The 19,345-nt window shown below is 46.7% G+C and overlaps 1 protein-coding gene across 2 annotated transcripts in view; it reads left to right on the top strand.

The window, feature by feature from the left end:
- Positions 1-19,345, top strand: part of LOC126543881 (E3 ubiquitin-protein ligase MARCHF6) — a 170,886-nt gene that overhangs the window by 28,694 nt on the left and 122,847 nt on the right. For both annotated transcript variants that reach the window (XM_050191013.2, XM_055061931.1), the window contains exons 5-6: positions 4,516-4,588; positions 7,844-7,979. In XM_050191013.2, the coding sequence (XP_050046970.1) occupies positions 4,516-4,588; positions 7,844-7,979 (209 nt within the window). The remainder of the gene's footprint in view (positions 1-4,515; positions 4,589-7,843; positions 7,980-19,345) is intronic.

Raw genomic sequence — 19,345 nt, 5'->3', positions numbered from 1 at the left:
TATCACATGTGTGTTTGTCGCAAGGTGTAACGATTGCTGCTGAATATTTAGACTTCTTTTTGTACATGCATAGTGCCCGTCCCAACTCGGCACATATTGAGGTGCAGCAAGTCACGTGTACTGTGTTTTGCATGAATATCATGTGAAATTTTTTTGTGGAAACACTAACTTAATTAAAAAAGGACTTTGTGTTATATTTGGAACCATACTCTGAATATAATGCAAGAATTTTTTTCCCCCTTTCGCCCTTCATTATGCAACGAGCTCACTAACCAGATGACTGGACTGTGCAGGAAACCTACTGTAAAATCCCAAGAGATGCCAAATCCACAAAAGATAACCCACCCCTGTTTTTGGCAAGATTTTCTAGTTTTATAAAATAACATGCGCTAGTTCCTGTAGGTACACTGAAAGTTAGCCCACATCATATTTTCAATCTATTTTCTCTCGGTTTTAGGCGGGCTATCTCTTGAGATTTTATGGTAATTTTTTTATGTCATAGGGAGTATAGGCACCGTGCGGCTATGGTACAGTACTACCTACATTTTTAGCTGTCTCTGCCCATTCTATGTAGAATGGGCAAGTGATCTCACTCGGGTGAGCAATCCGATTGGTTTGAAGAGGCAATCCGGAGCGAAGAACTCGCTCCCCAACTCTGGGCCGTCCAGCAGGTCCACGACGCCGCCAGGAAACTCAACCTCCCGGTTCCGTCGTGGGAGACGCCCACTCCATGAGAGCCCAAAGCTCTCGTGGCCTGCAGGACCTGAATAAAGTTGATTTCCTTCCTTCCTTCCGATTGGCTTTCCATGTGATGTCATCAGAAATGCTTGAAACATGCTGCTCCATTAAGTTAACTTTTAATAGCATACGTCTGCATAGAAATTTGTGTAGCTGTAAAAATAAATACACAAATGCAATAAGTCTGGCGGCGCTTCAAACAAATTGCACACTTCTGCCTGAGTATGTCGATTGGCTGCTACAGTTGGCTGTACAGTTGAATTTGCATGCATATATGAGGGAACTATTAACCCTTTCTCTGTCGGACCTTTCTGGCCGTGACGTACCCCCAGTGTCGACTTGGTTTCAGGGAACGAGCATAACAGGGAATGAACATAGCAATTTATTTTTGATTATGATTGGTATACAAATAATGTAGTCTATGCTATATGCACATTTCGGTGTTCTGCAGCTGCTGTTAGTAAACATCATCATCATCATCAGCCTGACTATAAAATCCGTTCAACATCCGAATCTGACGATGCGGAACCCTCTTCCTCGCATGCGACTCTGTCCGAGTCCGAATCCGAGCTCGGCTCGTATTCTAAATCGGAATTGAGTCACCGCACCAATGAGCAGACGCAGGTCCCGCGCGCTCAGCCATCCGAAAGTAACCGCGCGCTGGGAGGATGCGCTTTCAGTCGCCCGCACAACGGAGAGAAATGGGACGTTGCGTGATCAAGAAGACAGAGGGAGATGGAAAAAGGCTAAACAAAGTTCGAAGGGCTTTACGTTTACTGCTGCAAGTCGGAAGCGAGGGTTCGGCGAGAGAGCGAAAGCAGCAATGGAGTCGCTCTTTTCGGAGAGGCAACGGCACGTGCGCCTGAACTTGACGCGGCGTAGCAGACACACCAACAGAAGAAAAATAAAAACCTTAAAACCAGCGGAGATGGCAGAACAACCCTTGAACCCATAACCACACGTGCGCGACGCATGATCCAGCGAACGCGGAGCCACCGCGCCACTCAGCAAAGAGAAAGTGGGGAGTGGCAGTCGCACCATACTCTTCAATACATGGGTTAACACAGGTCGGGGAGAATATACGAACTTGTAGAAAGAGTCAACAGATGGCGTGGTCAATTCAGGAGCACCAGCTTTGCGCTCAGGCGCGAAATTTTGAACGCACGATAGAGAACGTACCGGCACGTCAGTGACACCGTGGGGGGAAGCGCGATGACGTACCGGTACGTCCGTGACAGCGAAAGGGTTAATACAAGTTTCTTCCAAAAAGCTGGGCTTTGTGCATCTTTGTGAGGCTGCACGGAGGAAGGCAAGGGTTGAGAAAGAATGTGACAAAGGCTAATAATAGCACAGTACTGACGGCAGCCATTGGGACGTGGAGAGTTTCTTACATCAATATAGGTGCAGTGATGTCTTCTTCGATGACAGGAACAGGAATGGTACCAGCGCTGTATTACAGTCATCTTGCACTGCAGGGAGCTTGTGCAGGGACTTAACTGCAGTGACTGTGCATGCTGTAGAAGATGCGAGCGCTGTACGTAAACTCCATTTGTAGGCCACCATCACCACAGTAACAAGGAAAGCTGCGTATGAAAGAGGCTCAGGAACACACTTAGTTCAAATTAACCAGAAGTAAGCACTTGCTTCATCGTATGAAGGGCCCAAGGAGGCGTGACATACATGGTCGCATGGTGTAAAAGTTAAGGGGGAACGTCGTGGCATGAGAGGAGGGTAATGTTTAACCATAGAGTTTCCTACAATATTTACTAGAGGGAACTCTGGCGCTGCAATCGTTCAGCCACCATGGGAATGACGGGTAGTATGTGGATTTGTCCAAAATTATTGCTTGTGGATTCAGACATTCTTGTGGCTTTGCTTATTATGCTTTATCTGCCTTCATTGTCTTATATTTCAGAGCAATCTAGACTTTTGTAAATGCAGAAGACTGCGAACATGCACAACCGCTACTAATTGCAGTGGTTTAGCCTGTGGAGGTGGCTAAATCGAAATGTGTCAAGCATCTAAATGTGCTGGCTTGCCCGCTAGAAATTTATAAGAGCGTTATATGTCGTTTGTCGATGCATGTGTCCATGGTGTAATGATTTCAATATCGGCTTTCTGTGCTAAAGGCCCTTTGTTCTTATCATGCCGTCGGACTGTTTACATAATCTTTATTTAGTTATTTATTACACAGCACTTTGTTAAAAATGATGAGTTTACAAAGTCACTAAGCCGTTTGAAGCTAGAAAGACAAAGTTTAGGCAAATCCATGTTCTACCCATCGTTCCCATGCTGGCTGTAGCTCTTTGCTTGCAGCTCCTGTAGACACTAGCGCCAGAGTTCCCTCTAGTAATTATTGTATAAAACTGTGTGTTTAACCACTTGTAGCTGTTTTATTATAGTATGCTGACTTACAATTTTTCTGAGAAAACATTCCTTGAGTGATACTGTGTGTCTAGGCGGTACTCAGGTACAACAAAAATAGGTTTCAAGGACCCTTTCAAGTTTCCCAAAAGTGTCTATCTAGCAGTTCAAGACAGTATGAACTGGAAGTGGTACCACTATCAGAAATTGTGCATCATGTGATGAACCCAAATATTAATATAGTAAGTAAATACCATAATTACTTGCATAATGATTGCACTCACGTAATGATCGCACCCCTGAATTTTGTCCTCAAATTTCAATTTTTTTTTCTTTCCCGCGTAATGATCACATCCGGAACTTGCTACAGCGATATGTTGTGTGCCAAGTCTAGCTAATGATTATCGTGCTTACCATCTGCAGAATGCTGTCGAATGCTACGTGAACGACTCTTCAAGACATACCAAGCGATCTGCACACACCAAACAGATTCACAAGCAGATGCCCCATTTCATTCCTTTCATCACTTTCCGCACGTCCATTAAAAAGAAGAAAAAAAAGAAAAAAAAGAAAGAAAGAAAGAAAAAGAAAGAAAGCTACAACGAAACTTGCCTTGGCTTTATTATTTGTAGGCTTTATAATGGTTGTGGTCAAAACAACAACAAAAAAGGCGTCTTTCGATTCGTCTCGTCTGCACTTATGGGCACGAAAAAATCGCGAGCGGCAACGCTAGTAGCCACGCTTACACTGATATGTTAGAAGTGGACCCTATGCATATGCCGACGCTTGTAACACAGCTAAGATATTCGCCCACCCGTAGCGGAAACGTGCCATATTAACATAGTAGGGAAGACAAATGCCGTAGTTTTCGCAGCATGCCTGCCACGTGTTTCTATGTCACTGGCAGCTAAGCGCGCCCATCTCTGTTTGTCCCCTCAAAGTGGACATGGCTATGTTATTGCCGCAAACTTGCCGATATTAACAATATTATTTATTACTGTTACAGAAGAAACCGTTTCAATGCACGTAGTGTACTCATGAGAAGAAAAAAAAAATTTTATTTGGCTTGCTCCGCCGGTCACCATTTTTGTTTTGGTGTCCCGCACTGTTACAGCGGCTGCCGCCTGTTTGTTGACCTGTTGTCATCCGGCAGCAAACGCAGAACGAAAAAAAAAAAATTTTTTTTCTTTTGGCGAAAAATTTCACCCACGTAATGATCGCACCCCTAAATTTGCGTCAATTTTTTTGACAAAGTGTGATCATTATGCGAGTAAAACGGTATTGCAGATTGTCCAGGACTTATAGTCACAAAACTAAAACTTCTTTTTTGAAAGCTGGTCCTTATTATGCAGTGGTCAAGTGCCTGTTATGTTGTTTAGTTTGTGATTTTTGCCATTTGCTTTTTTTGTGCAGGTCGCATTTATCGATGCCTATTTACTGGGTCTGTGAGCTCACTCTTAACATTGCCTTTGGACATGCTTTCCACGTGAGTGTCTATTCACATTCCTTTGTGCTAGGCAAAAGTGACTGATTTCCCAGATTGCAGAGTAGGACAAGTGGCAGTTACGGGTGTATGTATTCGTGCACCAAGTTGATTGCTTTGTGAATCATGGTTTTGTTAGGCACTTAGTTTAATTTCATGTTCATACAGAATGCAGCTGAGCCAGATTTAGTGTTTGCGTTGGTGAAGTTACCGGTTTGGAGAACTTATTGAAAAATGTGTCTCTACAAGCAGACACAGATGTCTGTTAGGTTTATTTGTGATGGGGTGCAAGAGTGTAGTGTTTCTGATATAGCTGATAGTGTTGAAGATGCGATTGTGGGCTGTTCTTGCTCTACCTTTTTTTGCAGTGGAGTTCTTTTCCCTCTAGTTCTTGGTTTTCATTGGTACAAACAACTGTTGCAATAATATTTACCACTTTCATTTGTCTTCTAAATACGGTGATAACATTTCAGCTCTTTCTACATAAAATGAGAAAGTACTAACGTTATCTTTTGACATTTGTGGGCTACGTTATATTTCTCACATCGAAAAAATAAAGTCAAAGTGAAGTAACCTGCTAAGCTTGCAAAGAAATCAGAGAAGCAGCATGAGATCATAAAGATCAAGACGAAAAAAAAAAAAAGAGAGAATGGATGTTCGACAGCAGACAGTGCATGAAGTGGCTTTTGGATAGAGTGTATTTGTCTCCAGCTCTGCTCTGGAGTTAGCAAGTGGGCTGCTTAAACAACCCGGCCTTGAGAAGAGGCTTACTGATCGTACTCTGGCCCGGCATACAGCTGCTGAACGGCAGTGGTGCATTGCTATCTTAAGCTTCATTTCACTTACCAGTCTCAACCTTGTCCTATGCCGGAGAGTCTAGCCACGGCTTTGACACAAGAGTGTTCCATTTCACTCAGTTGAAAAATAATCATACCTCAGACTCCAGTGACTCTTTGATTCTCAACTCAATTACTGCAAGCAGTAAACCTCTTTGTAGACCTATGTGACTTTACAGATTCATTGGTCAAAGACCAGTGAAGCTGTCACACTTGACTTCCAAAGAGGATTATGCCACCGAGATGCGTTATGCCCTTCAGTCACTATTTCATTTTCATGGTGTGCTGTTCATGTGATCCCTCCATCACCACTGCTGCTGAGTACACATCATGCTGAATAGAGTGGTTAATTAAGTACTTTCCATTTTGTAAAGCAATTTTTAAGGCTCACATCGACATGTAGAGGGATTCTATTGTAACTGTGCAAAGTTTTAGCTCAAAATATTTATTTCTGTGCTTGCAGGTGCAGTTATAAAATTATTTTCACTCTTTCACAAGGCATTTTAAGTGTTCTGCAGTAATTTCTTGATTTATTGCATTTTCTCTAATTGTCCCACCCCCTTTAAATTTTCACCATAGATACTCCTGGCATGACCTTTGAAGGGTTCTCCTCCCGTACTCTTGGGACAAAGGAACGACAACACAGTAGTGCAAACAATCACAAGGGCATTTATTGCACCTTTCATAGATCAATGCCTGCTAGCCGAGTTGCTATCCCCAAAACATGCCGATGGGCGCGCGACAAATCTAGAAGTCCGACTCACCGCGACCGGATAGCGAGCGAATATGTTCGCCCCATGCTGGATCCCAATGCCTGGTCGTTCGCGCGTACGGTCACGCGAACGGTGGCGCGCTCGAAGGCGGCCACGCGAGACGGTCTCACAGAAGCTTGGATCGGCGCACGCGTGGCACGTCCGAGCTGCTCGCCGTCCCGCCGCCAAAGAGGAAGCGCCTTGTCTTTCGGCACCCCAGTAACCCCGCCTGTCGGCGGCGTTAGCAGCGCAACACTTGCGCCATCTCTCGTACTGCGTCTCAACCACTCGACCGCCGCGGGCGCCAGACCACGCGAGCCGTGCGGGAAAACCAACATATCAGGGGACGCGTGAGAGTCGCGCATCCCCACACCTTGTAAAGTTTAGCCCTGATTAGACTTTTAACATACAGCTGTTGTTTTAGTGCTCATAGCTCTGTGGTACACCCCAATTAGTGCAACTTTAATAATTACGTATGACCTTGCCACTTGCTCCACAACTTTGCAACTCCTGCATTTTATTCTTTAAAATTCCCACTTTATTGAAACTTGAACTCGAATTATGACCATATTTTGACTCCTGCATTGGGCACTAATATTTAAAACGTTGCCTGCATATCATTCATAGCACCTTCCATGACCCTGCGAGTTTTAGTCCCAATCTGACATTCATTTCTCCAGCAATCAGTATGAGCACTTAACGATCACTAAAGTTTGATAAATGTAGGAACACAACCGGCCCATCTTATAAATCATAGCTTCTGTTCACATTGAAAGAGGTATCGTAAATGTCTACAATGTTGAGATTGCAAAGCAAGTTATTGTTTGTGGCTCTACCAGTTGTAACTGGGGTGCTTATTTGCCAGGCAAGAAAATAAAAATTACCGTATATACTCCTGTAATGGCCACAAGTTTTTTTTTACGAGATTTGGGGTGAAAAATTGGGGGTGCGGCCATTACACGGAGAAAAAGAGAAATTTTTTTGTTGTAAATATTTCCGATTATACTTGCCTTTATTGAACTGCAGTATTCGCTTTTACTGGCTCTGACTATTCTTGGCTATTCCCGTAGTGCGTCACCTGCTGGCTAGAACAAAAGGTGACACCCCACATATCAGGGACGGCAGCGTCTCGGAGGCAGCTTCTAAATCTCAGAGGCTGTGCTTTTGCTACCTGGAAGCACCAAAAACTTGGCATGGCTGCCTTGTTTTGCCACTGATTAAAAAAAAAAAAAAAAAAAAAAAGAAAGACGACGCTTTGGCATTCTCGCACCACACAACAGATAACACTGCCAACCTTGTCTAAAATGAAGGGTGCGGCTTATACATGGCTAAATTTTAGATATATTTTTGGTGGGTTTTGTTACAAAGTTCTGGGTGTGGCTTTTACACGGGTGCGGCCATTACATGAGTATACACAGTAGTTTGCCCTTTTTGCAAGCTTCTAAATATCTTGTACTGGATATTTCATTTCTTATTGTACTATATTCCTGCATGCTTCTTTGCATTTGCTTATTTTAGAGATGTGCTTTTGGCTGGAGTATGACTGTGTAAGCATATAGCCAGGGGAACTATGTGACTGTATGACTGTGTATGAGGAGCATGACTGTAACCGTGTAGCCAGGGGTCGCTCTTAATAGTTGCTGAACAAATACTGTTGTTCATTTTTGCAGGGAGAACTTGCTTTCAGACAGCTTGTATGGCTGTTGCATTGTTACTTGCACGCTGTGTGCCTTTATCAGCCTGGTGTGGCTGCGAGAACAAGTCATTCATGGAGAGGGCCCTGACTGGCTGGAACAGGACCCACAGGTAGTGCAGCAAGTTGCTTTGTGCTCTGTGTGCAGACATCCCTCTTTCTGGTGGCTGTGTGATAGTTGATGGTTTTTAATATCCGGAAGTGGCATCTGTACTGTGAGAAGTGCCCTAGTGGGTGGGGAGTTCTGTTCTACATTCAGACTACCGTGCAACCTCAATTACATGACTTTCGGTGTCCTTAAATGTATAAATGTATACTCAAGGTTGTATAACTATGAAAAAGTAACTACAGTTGTCATGCCTGGCCTCGCACAACATCTCTGTGTGAAACCTCAATCACATTTGATCCTGAACATGTCAAAATACAAAGGGATGGTAGAATACTGTATTTGCATAAATATATGGTGTGGTGGAGTACTTTTGATGATCCACATGATCATCGGATTTCAGAGATGCTTCTGGCTCTGAACTTGTTTGCTGAAACAGCATCAGGCTCTCCCAGCAGACATTGCCCTCTTGCTTCCTCATCGTACATACAGTCGAACCCACTTATAACAATATTCAAGTGCCACGAAAATTCCATTGTTATAACCGGTAATTGTTATAACTGGATTGCATGAAAAAATTAAAATAAGGGGATGGCAGAGCTGATAGGAGAAAACTATATAGGCAGGGAGGCCATTGCCCCTTCCCACCACCTTCCTCCGCTCAGCTGCTGATTGTGTTCACTCGTTGAACTGCTCCCTGGGCGCTCTGATCGCGTGTAACAAGCCACGGCTGTCGGTGTTAAAGAATGGCACTGCTATAACAACTGCAAAGAGGTGTCATGGGTGGCAAGTGATGTGCGAGCACCGCCGAGGCATCGCATTGGTGGCCCCAAAAGAGGCCATTTAAAGATTGCGAGAAGGCTGCCGCGGCAGCCTGTCAGCTTGAGAAATCCAGAAGAAATGCTAAGGAGAGATCGCCACAAGCATCTCACCACATGCACCTCACTGGCTTGCATGAGAAAAGCCTATGTCCGTCAGCCATGCATGCTTTACGCGAAGCTTCCCGACATCCTTCTCCAAGGCATCCAAGCGCTTCACGTAGTGCAGTGGAAGGTTCTTCATGACAATGAAGCCCCAGAGGGACTGAATCATGCCGGGCCTCCTGTGAGGACAACGTTGAGGCAGCCTGCTCTACCACGTCATTGCTGCCGTCGTCACCGTCGCTATCCGATGAAAGCACGTTCGAGACGATAGTCTCATCGGTTAGAAGCACTTAGTTTCCAAATCTATAGCAGTGCGCTTTCCTTTCACTGGCAGTGTCATGCATTGCCGATGATCAGCAGGTGGATCAGCCATCTTCCGTTTTGGCGGTGAGTCAAGTGAAGTTGAGAAACCGCATGGCCAGGAACGACTTCGATACAACCAACAAAAACGAATGCGAGTGATTAAGCTGTTCTCAGAACTTCACTGAATGAGGAGCCAGCGAGCAACATGCGAGCAATCTGCTTGCGGTGCAGTTGGCGCGGTCCATTTGTGTTTCGTAGGGTGGGGCAGTGTAGAGCTATGGGTGCAGCCCATTCGTGTTCGGAGGGATGGAAGGGCGACGGGAGAGAGCCACGCGGAGATGGCTGGAAAATGAGTGCACGGCGGCTGTTGGAGCAGCGGCCCATTGTGGAGTGGCTCGAATTTCTTGTTTTCTTTTTTTCTTTTCAAGGATTTCGCATTTCACTACCTTTTGGCTTGGACACCCAGCAGCCAGACTTCATTGTTATAACCGATAATGCGGCATTGGGGCATTGTAGTAACCGGGTTATTTCATCATGGAAAACATACAAAAGTCGACGGTGCAGCAGCTTCTTATTATTATAACCGATATATTGTTAAAACCGGTATCGTTATAGTACCCCAGTCACACGAGCATGCCAAAGGTCCTTTGAAATTAAGGAGCATTGTGATCAAAGGCACATTAGTTCAAGGGATATGTGTCCGTGTTGCATGGTCTCCAGATGGTCTCCGTTGCAGCTTTTAACAGAAACTGCAACATATCCTTAGTGCTGCCATCACCTCGAAAGTATTAAAAAAATGTGGCCCAAATGCGTCTTATAACAAATTTGTCATATTTTTTTCAGCAATATTCATTTTTCCTAATACATAGACACATCAAAGCAAAATGCATGCGTAGTAAAGGTATTACTTTAACAAATACAGATGTATTTACGGTAATGATGGTCACCATGTGTACCGCTTCGTACACCGCGTGTTGGCGTCGATTATTTGGTGTTGCCCTTGCTACAGCTGCTTTGTTTCATTTCTTGTGGCTAGGCAACGGTAGGCACACGTAAACGTGGTAAAATAAAGAACTACAAAACAAAAGTGACGAGGGAAGAAGACGCGCAGAAAAAAGCCGATAAGACTGGGATGCCTAGCAGCCACTTACCAAAGAACCAAATCACACATGGCACCTGTGTTGTGTCGATGTTGCTGCTGACGACAGGCCGTGCCGGCGCTGCTGTACTGGTGCGTTCATGATGGAGATTGCGGGTGTCCCAAAAGTGTTTAGTACTTTAGTAATAGTATTCAGTACTTATAAGCTTGTTCTGAAGAGGCAAAAATTTAACTTCCATGTTTTTAAGAGGTTCTTTTTCTGCTGTTGGACGCCCTCTAGGCTTGAGAGTATTCCCTTGAGGTTTCAAAGGACGAATGCGCACTCCTTTGACTCAAAGCTCCCTTCTAGTAGGGCTCCTTTGCTGTGCCTGTGTGACAGTGCGCATTCTTCCTTGAAGTAAAGGATCTTTGGTTCAAAGGACTTTGAAAGTGCCCATGTGATTGGGGTATACATTCGCCGACCGTTTATTCGGACCTCACGGGGACTGCGGAAATGTCCGAATAAACAGGTGTCCGAAAAAGCAGATTAAGAAAAAAAAAACAATGAAATCCTTTATTTCCACGCACTTATTCGGGCTCGGCAGTAGGCTTGAAGAAATCGTGAGTGCGCCGTTGCACGCTGTTTCATTTACGCGCAATCAGATAAGCCTGAATCTCGGAGAGGGTCGTATGGTCACTATAGGCGGCTGAAAGCACAGTCACTGCTTGTGCACGCTCCGCATGCGACGGCAGCGTAGCACATGGTGCGTCATCTTCCGACTCGGAGTCATCGTCTGGCGGTGCAGCAGAAACCTGACGAATGATCTCGCCGTTGTCGAGTTCTGCGCATGTCAGTACAGCAGTGTCAGTACCTGTGAAACTGTCAAATGAGACGGTGTCCGGAATCGCAATGCAACCACTGTGCAGGTCTCGGCAGAACATTTTCCGTGTCAGTAGGGAGCACATCGGAAGGCGACAAATCTTAGGCCTCCCGGCACCGCTTGCCGGCATTCCCCAGCGCAGTCTGCGCGGGCACTGTCGGCGCCATTAGACACTTGACGCGATGTTTCCGTACGCCGCGCTGGATCACCGAAACCTCGGCACAGCACAGAAACACCACCGTGCCGACACCAGTCGCACAAACGAAAAACGTGGCCTGCTGCCTGCTCGCAGCGCCGTGTGCGAAAGAAACAAATCAGCTGCTGGATTGTCTTGACATGGCTTACTAAGCTGAAACCGGAACTGCTGTACGGCCACTCTATCGAACCAGGCAGAAACGATGATGATGAGCGGGGATTTCCAGTAGCGCCACTTCGTGGGGCAGCAAGGAGGCTCCGTTCATAACAAAAATGGCGTTCAGCAAGTCGAACTAAGCGCCGGTCAGAGTCAGTGCATGATGCCCTCGATCGAGTTGGCTCAAGGAGTGTCCGAAAAATCAGACGAGAGGTTGCGAGGTGTCCGAACTTTCGGCAGTTGTTATACATTATGGTCTATGGGGAGAATGGCGGTGCCGCGCAGCTGACCGAATAATCGAGCATGTCCGAATTTTTGGAGTCCGGAAAATCGGTCGGCGACTGTAAGTGGGTTGACTGTAATGGTGCTATCTTCTCAAATGCAAGTTCCCCACGGTGCAGACATTATCTTCTTCTGGTACTGCATAGCCTGCTGTGCCCTCCAGAGTACATGCGCAGATGCCACCACTCTGAGAGTCTGCATGGTTTACAAAACCCTTTACAACTGGCCAAGCAAGAATGTTGTGTAGTGGATCAATGGCTAGCATTAGGAATGTGTGAATATTCAAAACTTTCAAGCAGTTAATAGAATATTCTTCAGTTCAGTTCACTCCGCGAATCAAATATTGTCATTATGGGCAAATTCATATATTTTTCAAATAATTTTTTTATACGTCACATTGTGAACCATGTGAGATTAGCATTTAGCTGAAGCAAAAATGCAATAACTTCTATACTAGAGAAGCTGCGTAGTCGAGCATGCTACATTGCTTGGGGACCCAGAAGCTTCCAGCTAAACTACGATCACTCGTACTCAGATTTCGCCCAGACATGGCACTCAGCAGTGGTATTGTTTGGTACAGTTCCTTCAGTACTGCATGTGGGTTCTCTCCAAATTAAATTTTAATATGCTTCATGACATTATTGGTTACACTAGTGGCACCATCAACAGGGTCATGCCAACTAAAGTAAAAGTCAACTTTTTTCGTGGTACCATTGCCACAGAGGGTCACTTTCGATGTACAGTGAAACCTCGTTAAACCGTAGTTGGCCGGAGCTTGGAAAAAGTATGTACTAAACGGTAGTACTGCTTAACCGAAATAGCATGAGATCGTCCACTTATCTGTCAAAAATGGAAGAGGGAGTGTGATGAAAGGGGAAAAAACATGCAGTAGTACTTATTTACTTCGCGCGACAAAAGTGTTATTTTCGTTTGATGCCGCGGCGGCCTAGCAGCGACAACAGCGGCCTCAAACTCACTGAAGCTGCGAGCCAGATTTTCAACCAGCCCCCTCTTCTCGGCAAACACTCGCATTGCAGATTCCTCGTTAGTGTTGCATATTCTCCGTGCGTGGGCGCGGTAGCATTGCAGAAGTCGCGGCACACTTTTTCATTGCGGGGTGCTGTTCTTGTCGCGATGATTGCATTTATGAGGCTGACGTAATGCGCAGCTTCTGCCACTGTCGGGCCTAAATCACCCGTGCTGTCGCTTTCTGTGTCATCCTTATTACTGTCACTAGGCGACACTTCGGCAAAACAGAGGCAACGATGGTGAAAAGTCAAACCTCGCAGCCGACATCTCCTCGCGGTCACAGCAGCGCTGCCGAGCAACTTCTTCACATTCCAAATGCCACACACTGTAGTCAACAGTAGACCCATGTTGCGTGCCAGCGCCGACTTCATGTCACGTTCGACAGCACGAACAATGTCTAATTTTTCTTCTGTGCTGAGCGCCCGGCGTCTTTTTTATCTGAGCTTCGGCATGACGTGAGTTCACGCTTACATGACGCCACAACGCTCTCTGGGACGGCGCCGAAATGATGTTGATGTGGCTTCACGCGCAAACGCACAGGGCACTTGGAGGCCGTTGTTCAGATCTGTGAGGCTTGTTGTTCTGCCTGCCTGCCGATAATTTCACTGCGGATAAGTCACCTGATGATAATTTGGACTTTATGGCAACTGCTGAAAAGTTGCAATAATTGGGAATGTGAAATACACTCGTCGACTGATAAATCGGACACCGATAATCCGAACTGCTCGGTAATTTGGACAGCTTCGCGGCACTACCGATGGCCCCATGGACTTAATGTGTAAAGACGACCAATATTTCGGACAGCCGCCAGCTCTACATTCAATTATCCATACTTCGTCCATGGCTGTAGCATACGCCGACTGTGCCGCTATTATCTCCTCTGGCAACCTCGACGAGACGTGAAGTATGGCCTCAGAGTTCATGCGCTAGATGATAATTCCATGGTAATTAATTCCTGAGATCTTGCTTAGGTCACGTCACTGCAACTCAGAGATTTACCTGCAAATGCTGATCTTGGAAGCTTTGCCTGAATTGTGAGGTCGCATCAACACCACAATCATTACATTCATTCCGGCACCACCGCACATGGCCCGCACTTGTTTGTTTAATTTGCCTTCTAGACAGCGTTCCACCATTCTGTGCTTGTTTGTTTGTTTAGTGTGCATTCCAGACAGTGCTCTGCTGGCTCCAAGAAGTCTTTCTCATGAAGTTATCGACAATCCGTGTCAAATGGCACCAATGGTGTCCTCGCAGTCTGAATGAACCCGGCTCCACAACTGAAGAGCCTGAACTGCCGCCTACCACTATGAGCTCGAATGCAGACATTATGAATGACCTGCTAGGCTGTGGTGGGCTGATTCCTGCTACCATTACATTTGAAGACTTTGCGCGTTGTCGTCATGAAGCGCGGTGTCGTCATGTGCCGAACTGAACAATGGCGAAACAATTGAGCAAGTTCTCCTGCCGTAAACTGTGACTCTAACTTGGATGATGATGATGATGTGCCATGTGCTCCGAAGCCTTCGCATGCAGATCTGACTGGACCCTTTGCAGTCCTTGCCTCGGCATACAGAGACACCACAAAACTGGCAGAAATACAGGTGGACTTGGTTGCATGTAAGCGGAAGTGCATGCAGCAATGAATCGACCACTTCTGCCTTGCACAGGGGCTTTAAAACATAATGATTTTTTGGATACATTATTTTCGGACATTTTGGTACTTTCAGGCACAAGTTGTGAGTTTGCTACCCACTTGTTTTACAATAAAAACCCATTAACTCGAACCTGTAAAAACCAGAGAAAATTTCAATATGAATGAAGAGAGAGAGAGTGTAAGTTTTATTCAGTAATTTGACCTGGCTGTTCTTCACCCTGGGTTGGTGGTCTCTCTAGTCTGGGAAGCCACGGACATGTGCTGCCAGCTTGGCTGTTATGAGGTAAACGAAATCATGATAATAGAAGCCCATTGGCTGTGCCTAAACCACATGGAGCCTTTTTAAGATGTTTGCAGTACAGTGAAACCTCGTTAAATCGTAGTTGGCCGGAGCTCGGAAGAAGTACGTACTAAACGGTACTACTGTTTAAACGAAATGGCATGAAATAGCACTTACCTGTCGAAAACGGAACTCAGAGAGAGTGTGATGAAAGGAAAAAAAAAAGATGCAGTATTTATTCACTTTGCGCGACAAAAGTGTTATTTTCATTTGATGCCCCGGCGGCTTAGCACGACGACAGCGGCCTCAAACTTACTGAAGCTGCATGCCAGCTTTTCAGCCAGCCCCCTCTTCTCGGCAAACACTCGCATGGCAGATTCCTCGTTGGGGTTACGTATTCTCCGTGCTCGTGTGCAGTAGTGCTGCAGAAGTCCTGGGGCGCCTTTTTCTTTGCCGGGTGCTGGAGTTCGGAATACTTTTCGTTTGGAATAGTTACGTTATCGCGCCCCTGTTCTCGTCGCGACGATTGCATTCATGAGGCTGACATAATACGCAGCTTCTGCCACTGTCGGGCCTGAATCGCCCGTGCTGTCGCTTTCCGTGTCGACCTCATCACTGTTGCTAGTCGAAACTTCGGCAACAACAGAGGCAATGATGGCGAGAAGTCGAACCTCGTAGCCAACATCTCTTCGCAGTCGCAGCAGCGCTGCCGAGCAACTTCTTTGCATTCCAAATGCCACACACTGTAGTCAACAGCAGATCCCTGTTGCGTGCCAGCACCGACATCTCGTGTCACGTTTGATAGCACGGACGATGTCTAATTTTTCTTGTATGCTGAGCACCCGGCGTCTTTTTTATCCGAGCTTCGGTATGATGCAAGTCCTCGCTTTCACGACGCCACAACGCTCTCTGGCACGGCGTCGAAATGATGTTGATCTTGATGTGGCTTCACGCGCGAACGCACAGGGCACTTGGAGGCTGTTTTTCCGATCTCTGAGGCTTGTTGTTTTGCCGGGCCGCCCGATGGAGACGACGCACCGCGTGTTCGCGCGACGAAAAGTGGAAACACTACGTTTTAACCGATGCGTACGCAATAAGCTGGTACGGTTTATGCGGATACAAAACACATTATGTTCAATGGGCGCTGAGTCGGGGATTTGACTTTACTACTTTAAAAACGAAACTACTGTTTAAGCGGGTATGGTTTAACGAGGTTTTACTGTAATATTGTGGGGTCATCTTTGCATGCCTGGGGTCATTTTTTGCGTGCATTGGCACTGGACACATTGGTGCCTACTGGCAATGACATTACTGGCACTCTGCCATGACAGTGTGCTTCACACAAAACGGTGATGGAAGTGCTGTGCCAGTTGCGCCAAACTGTGGCGTGAAGGAACTCCTGCTACCTGCTGCGTCAAATTGTTTATCACAGTTATTGTGCCAGGCCTGCTCCAACACGCACCTTCTGTGAATTGGGAATATTTTGCATGCGTGAGAAGGCACTTTGCGTCAAGCAACCATCCTTTGCGACTCACTCTCGCACACTTTCCATCACAGCTACAGCATGTACGGTGTGCGGCTGCCATTTTATCATACTTAACCATTACACGGAACCTCACAGCGACACTGATGCCGACAACAATCGCGGAAATTTGCTTGCAGTGTCCATATAATTGCTGTCGCAGTAATAATTGTTATGTAATGATGGTGATGCACAATCATCAGGGCACAGCTGCTCGACGCACCTTTCTCACGGTCACTTAGTGGTATATCGACAAGTGCACTTGTAAGGCACATCTTGTTATGACTAGGCAGCCCTGACGTGGAAAAAAACTTGAAAATGGGACAAGGAAGTCATCATAGGTGCACAAGTCGCACAGCATAGATGCGATTCAATCTATACCTACAAGGCCAATTAAAATATCATTGTTTCTGTCCCATCTGGATTTGCGCTGCTTATCTGTGCTTCTGATGAACTACCAACTTACTCAGCTAGTAATTTCACTTGAAGGGATATATGTGTCGATATAGTACAGCCATGCAGTTTTCTATTAACATCGTGGAGATCAACTTCCGGTTCAGATGAGACTTCCGGTTCGGTTGCGAGCGTACGTCTTTTCCTGGTGCTCAGTTTCTTTTTTACAGTTACGCGCGTTGTTCACGTTTCACCTTCTTCTGTCGCACATCCTCTTCATCGATGTCGCTTCGGCCACGCATCGAGATGAGCCTTGGAAAGGTGCGTTGCATTTAGGCCGTTTTAGGCCCCTTCTACGCGCCAGCGGGTGGCCTTGCTAGGCCTAATGCATGGCCACGACTGCATTGATGACCGAGCCCGGGTCATCGAAGCTACCTCCATCTGACTACCTTGAACAACACCAGGGACAATCGACTTTGATGACACCAACCCATGACCGGAGCCAGGAAGCGGCTACGCAACGTTTTGAAGGCGTTCTGGAAGCGTCTACCCTTGAACACTCTGCTGGGATGCATGAAGAACGCTGTGGGCATGCTACCACTGACCAGCAGCATAGACACGAATGCCAAAGACGGAAGAACATTTGGGAACCAAACGAACGCAGCCGCAGCCGCCACCATCGTGATAGAGACCGCTCTGCAAGTCCGTCAACGACGGCCAGCGCGGTATTGAAACGAAAGCGCCATGACTCTTTCACGTCGTCGGTCTACAAAGACACGTCTGCCCCTTCCAGTGACGATGACAACATGCAAACACAAGCACCACCGACATCCTCAAGCCTACAATCTGATGTGACAGCGCCATGTCAAATAGAGACTGCATTGCACGTGTCTCAAGAACTGTTTTCTTACGCAAACTCAGCTGAGAAGCTAGAGACAATTCGAGATGCTGGAGCCCTCTCCCAGGACGCGTTTGAAGATTACGGTGACAAAGGAGCGTGGAAAGTGCAACGGCGTAAGCACCACCAAACACGGCCCGAGAAGGAAACACCGTCAGAAACTTCTGTGCTAGTCGTGAAACCACGGGTAAACGTGGTGCTCACGACTGTACCAAGCAAGGACCTCCACTGCAACTTCGTGACGGCCACACCCGCTGCCGTCAACACCAAGCCTTTGACGTACACGTCGCAGCCAGCATCTAACACCGTAAGATTGCTCGTTTACCACAAGAGGCAAGCAAACGGGCTTCTCAAGCTTTCTCACCTAGACGTGAACCACGGATATATACCAGTACAAGTGTATCAGGCACCCGGACGAGACATGTGCTTAGGTGTGATATACAACGTTGACTGCAATGAAACAAAGGCTGAACTCCGGGCAGCCTTGACCTGTGAGCACCGACATATCCTTGATGCATGCCCAAAGGGAAAGTGTGGGACATGTCTACTGACTTTTGAAGGACGCCACCCCCCTAACAGTCATGTATTACGGCCGCATCACCCGAGCTTTAATTTACGTACCTAAACGCATCGTGTGTAATTGTTGTCGCTTTGGTCACAAAAAGGATGTCTGCCCGAATGAAGCGGTATGTCCTACATGCGGCAAGACACACGAAGGTAGCACTAGTACTGGTGATGAATGCAAACAGACGACGCCCAGGTGCCGCAACTGTGAAGAAGAAGGTCACATGGCGACTGACCCGAAGTGTCCAGCTAAATTGAAGTTCAACGCAAAAATTGCTAAGAAACTCCGCTCAAGGCCCCGCTCTCATCGTAGAAGGCACGACGCACACCGATCAAGAAGCCACACTAGAACGGTCCAGTCCCATGACGTCAAATCGACTCAGCAGCTACTTCAGCATGAAAACATCTCAACGCAGCCATGTACCATAAAGGAAGCAGGGAACGAGATTGTGTCAAAGAACTGCGCACATCCAGCAGCGGGAGGAAACGGCTGCAACCTCAACTACGCAGCAGCGCTCAAGCGAACTCAACCAAGTGGAGACAAACCGGCGAACTCATCACCTTATACCACACCTCTGCTACCTTCACCATCGCAGCTGGTCGATACATCGAAAGACAGTGTAGAAGCTGAGATTGCAGAACTTGCACGACAGAACGATAAACTGTGGCAGAAACTAGAAGAGAATGAAAAGAGGCATGCAGCACTGCTCGAACGGGTTCGTGCCAAGTGACAGCAGCAGCCATGCAATCCGCAGGAGCTCACTAAAATGCAAGAAACAGCCTCTACCACCACATAGCAGACAGACCTGGCTCTGCTGGTGCAACAACTTTTGCATCCTCTCCTCCACGTGCAAGGGAAGCACTTCCAATGACAATATGGCTTGCTCCAACAGCCCTTTGCCTCGCGTCAATAGCCACCCAGCTTCGCGTACAGCCCTCGACAGTCCCACTCCACACGTGCTACAGTGGAACTGCTGGGGGCTTGGCACCTGTGCGACAGAACTAAACCTCTTGTTTGACTGTATCGGACGCACCCTGGCGCTTTTACTTCAAGAGACTAATGGGACAGATTGGACACTACGACAGTTCAATGGTTATTACCAACCGTCAATAGAGCATAGAAACAGGAAACAACACCGAAACCCGCAGCACAATGGTATCGCCAGTGAAGCCGACGAATTGGTAATGCGGGGACAAGCGGCTGTCTTTGTCCG

Source organism: Dermacentor andersoni, chromosome 1 (genome assembly GCF_023375885.2).
Source record: "Dermacentor andersoni chromosome 1, qqDerAnde1_hic_scaffold, whole genome shotgun sequence".
NCBI classification, from domain to species: Eukaryota; Metazoa; Arthropoda; class Arachnida; order Ixodida; family Ixodidae; genus Dermacentor; species Dermacentor andersoni.
Note: the sequence above shows the minus strand (reverse complement) of the source record. Positions and strands in the feature narration are given on the sequence as shown.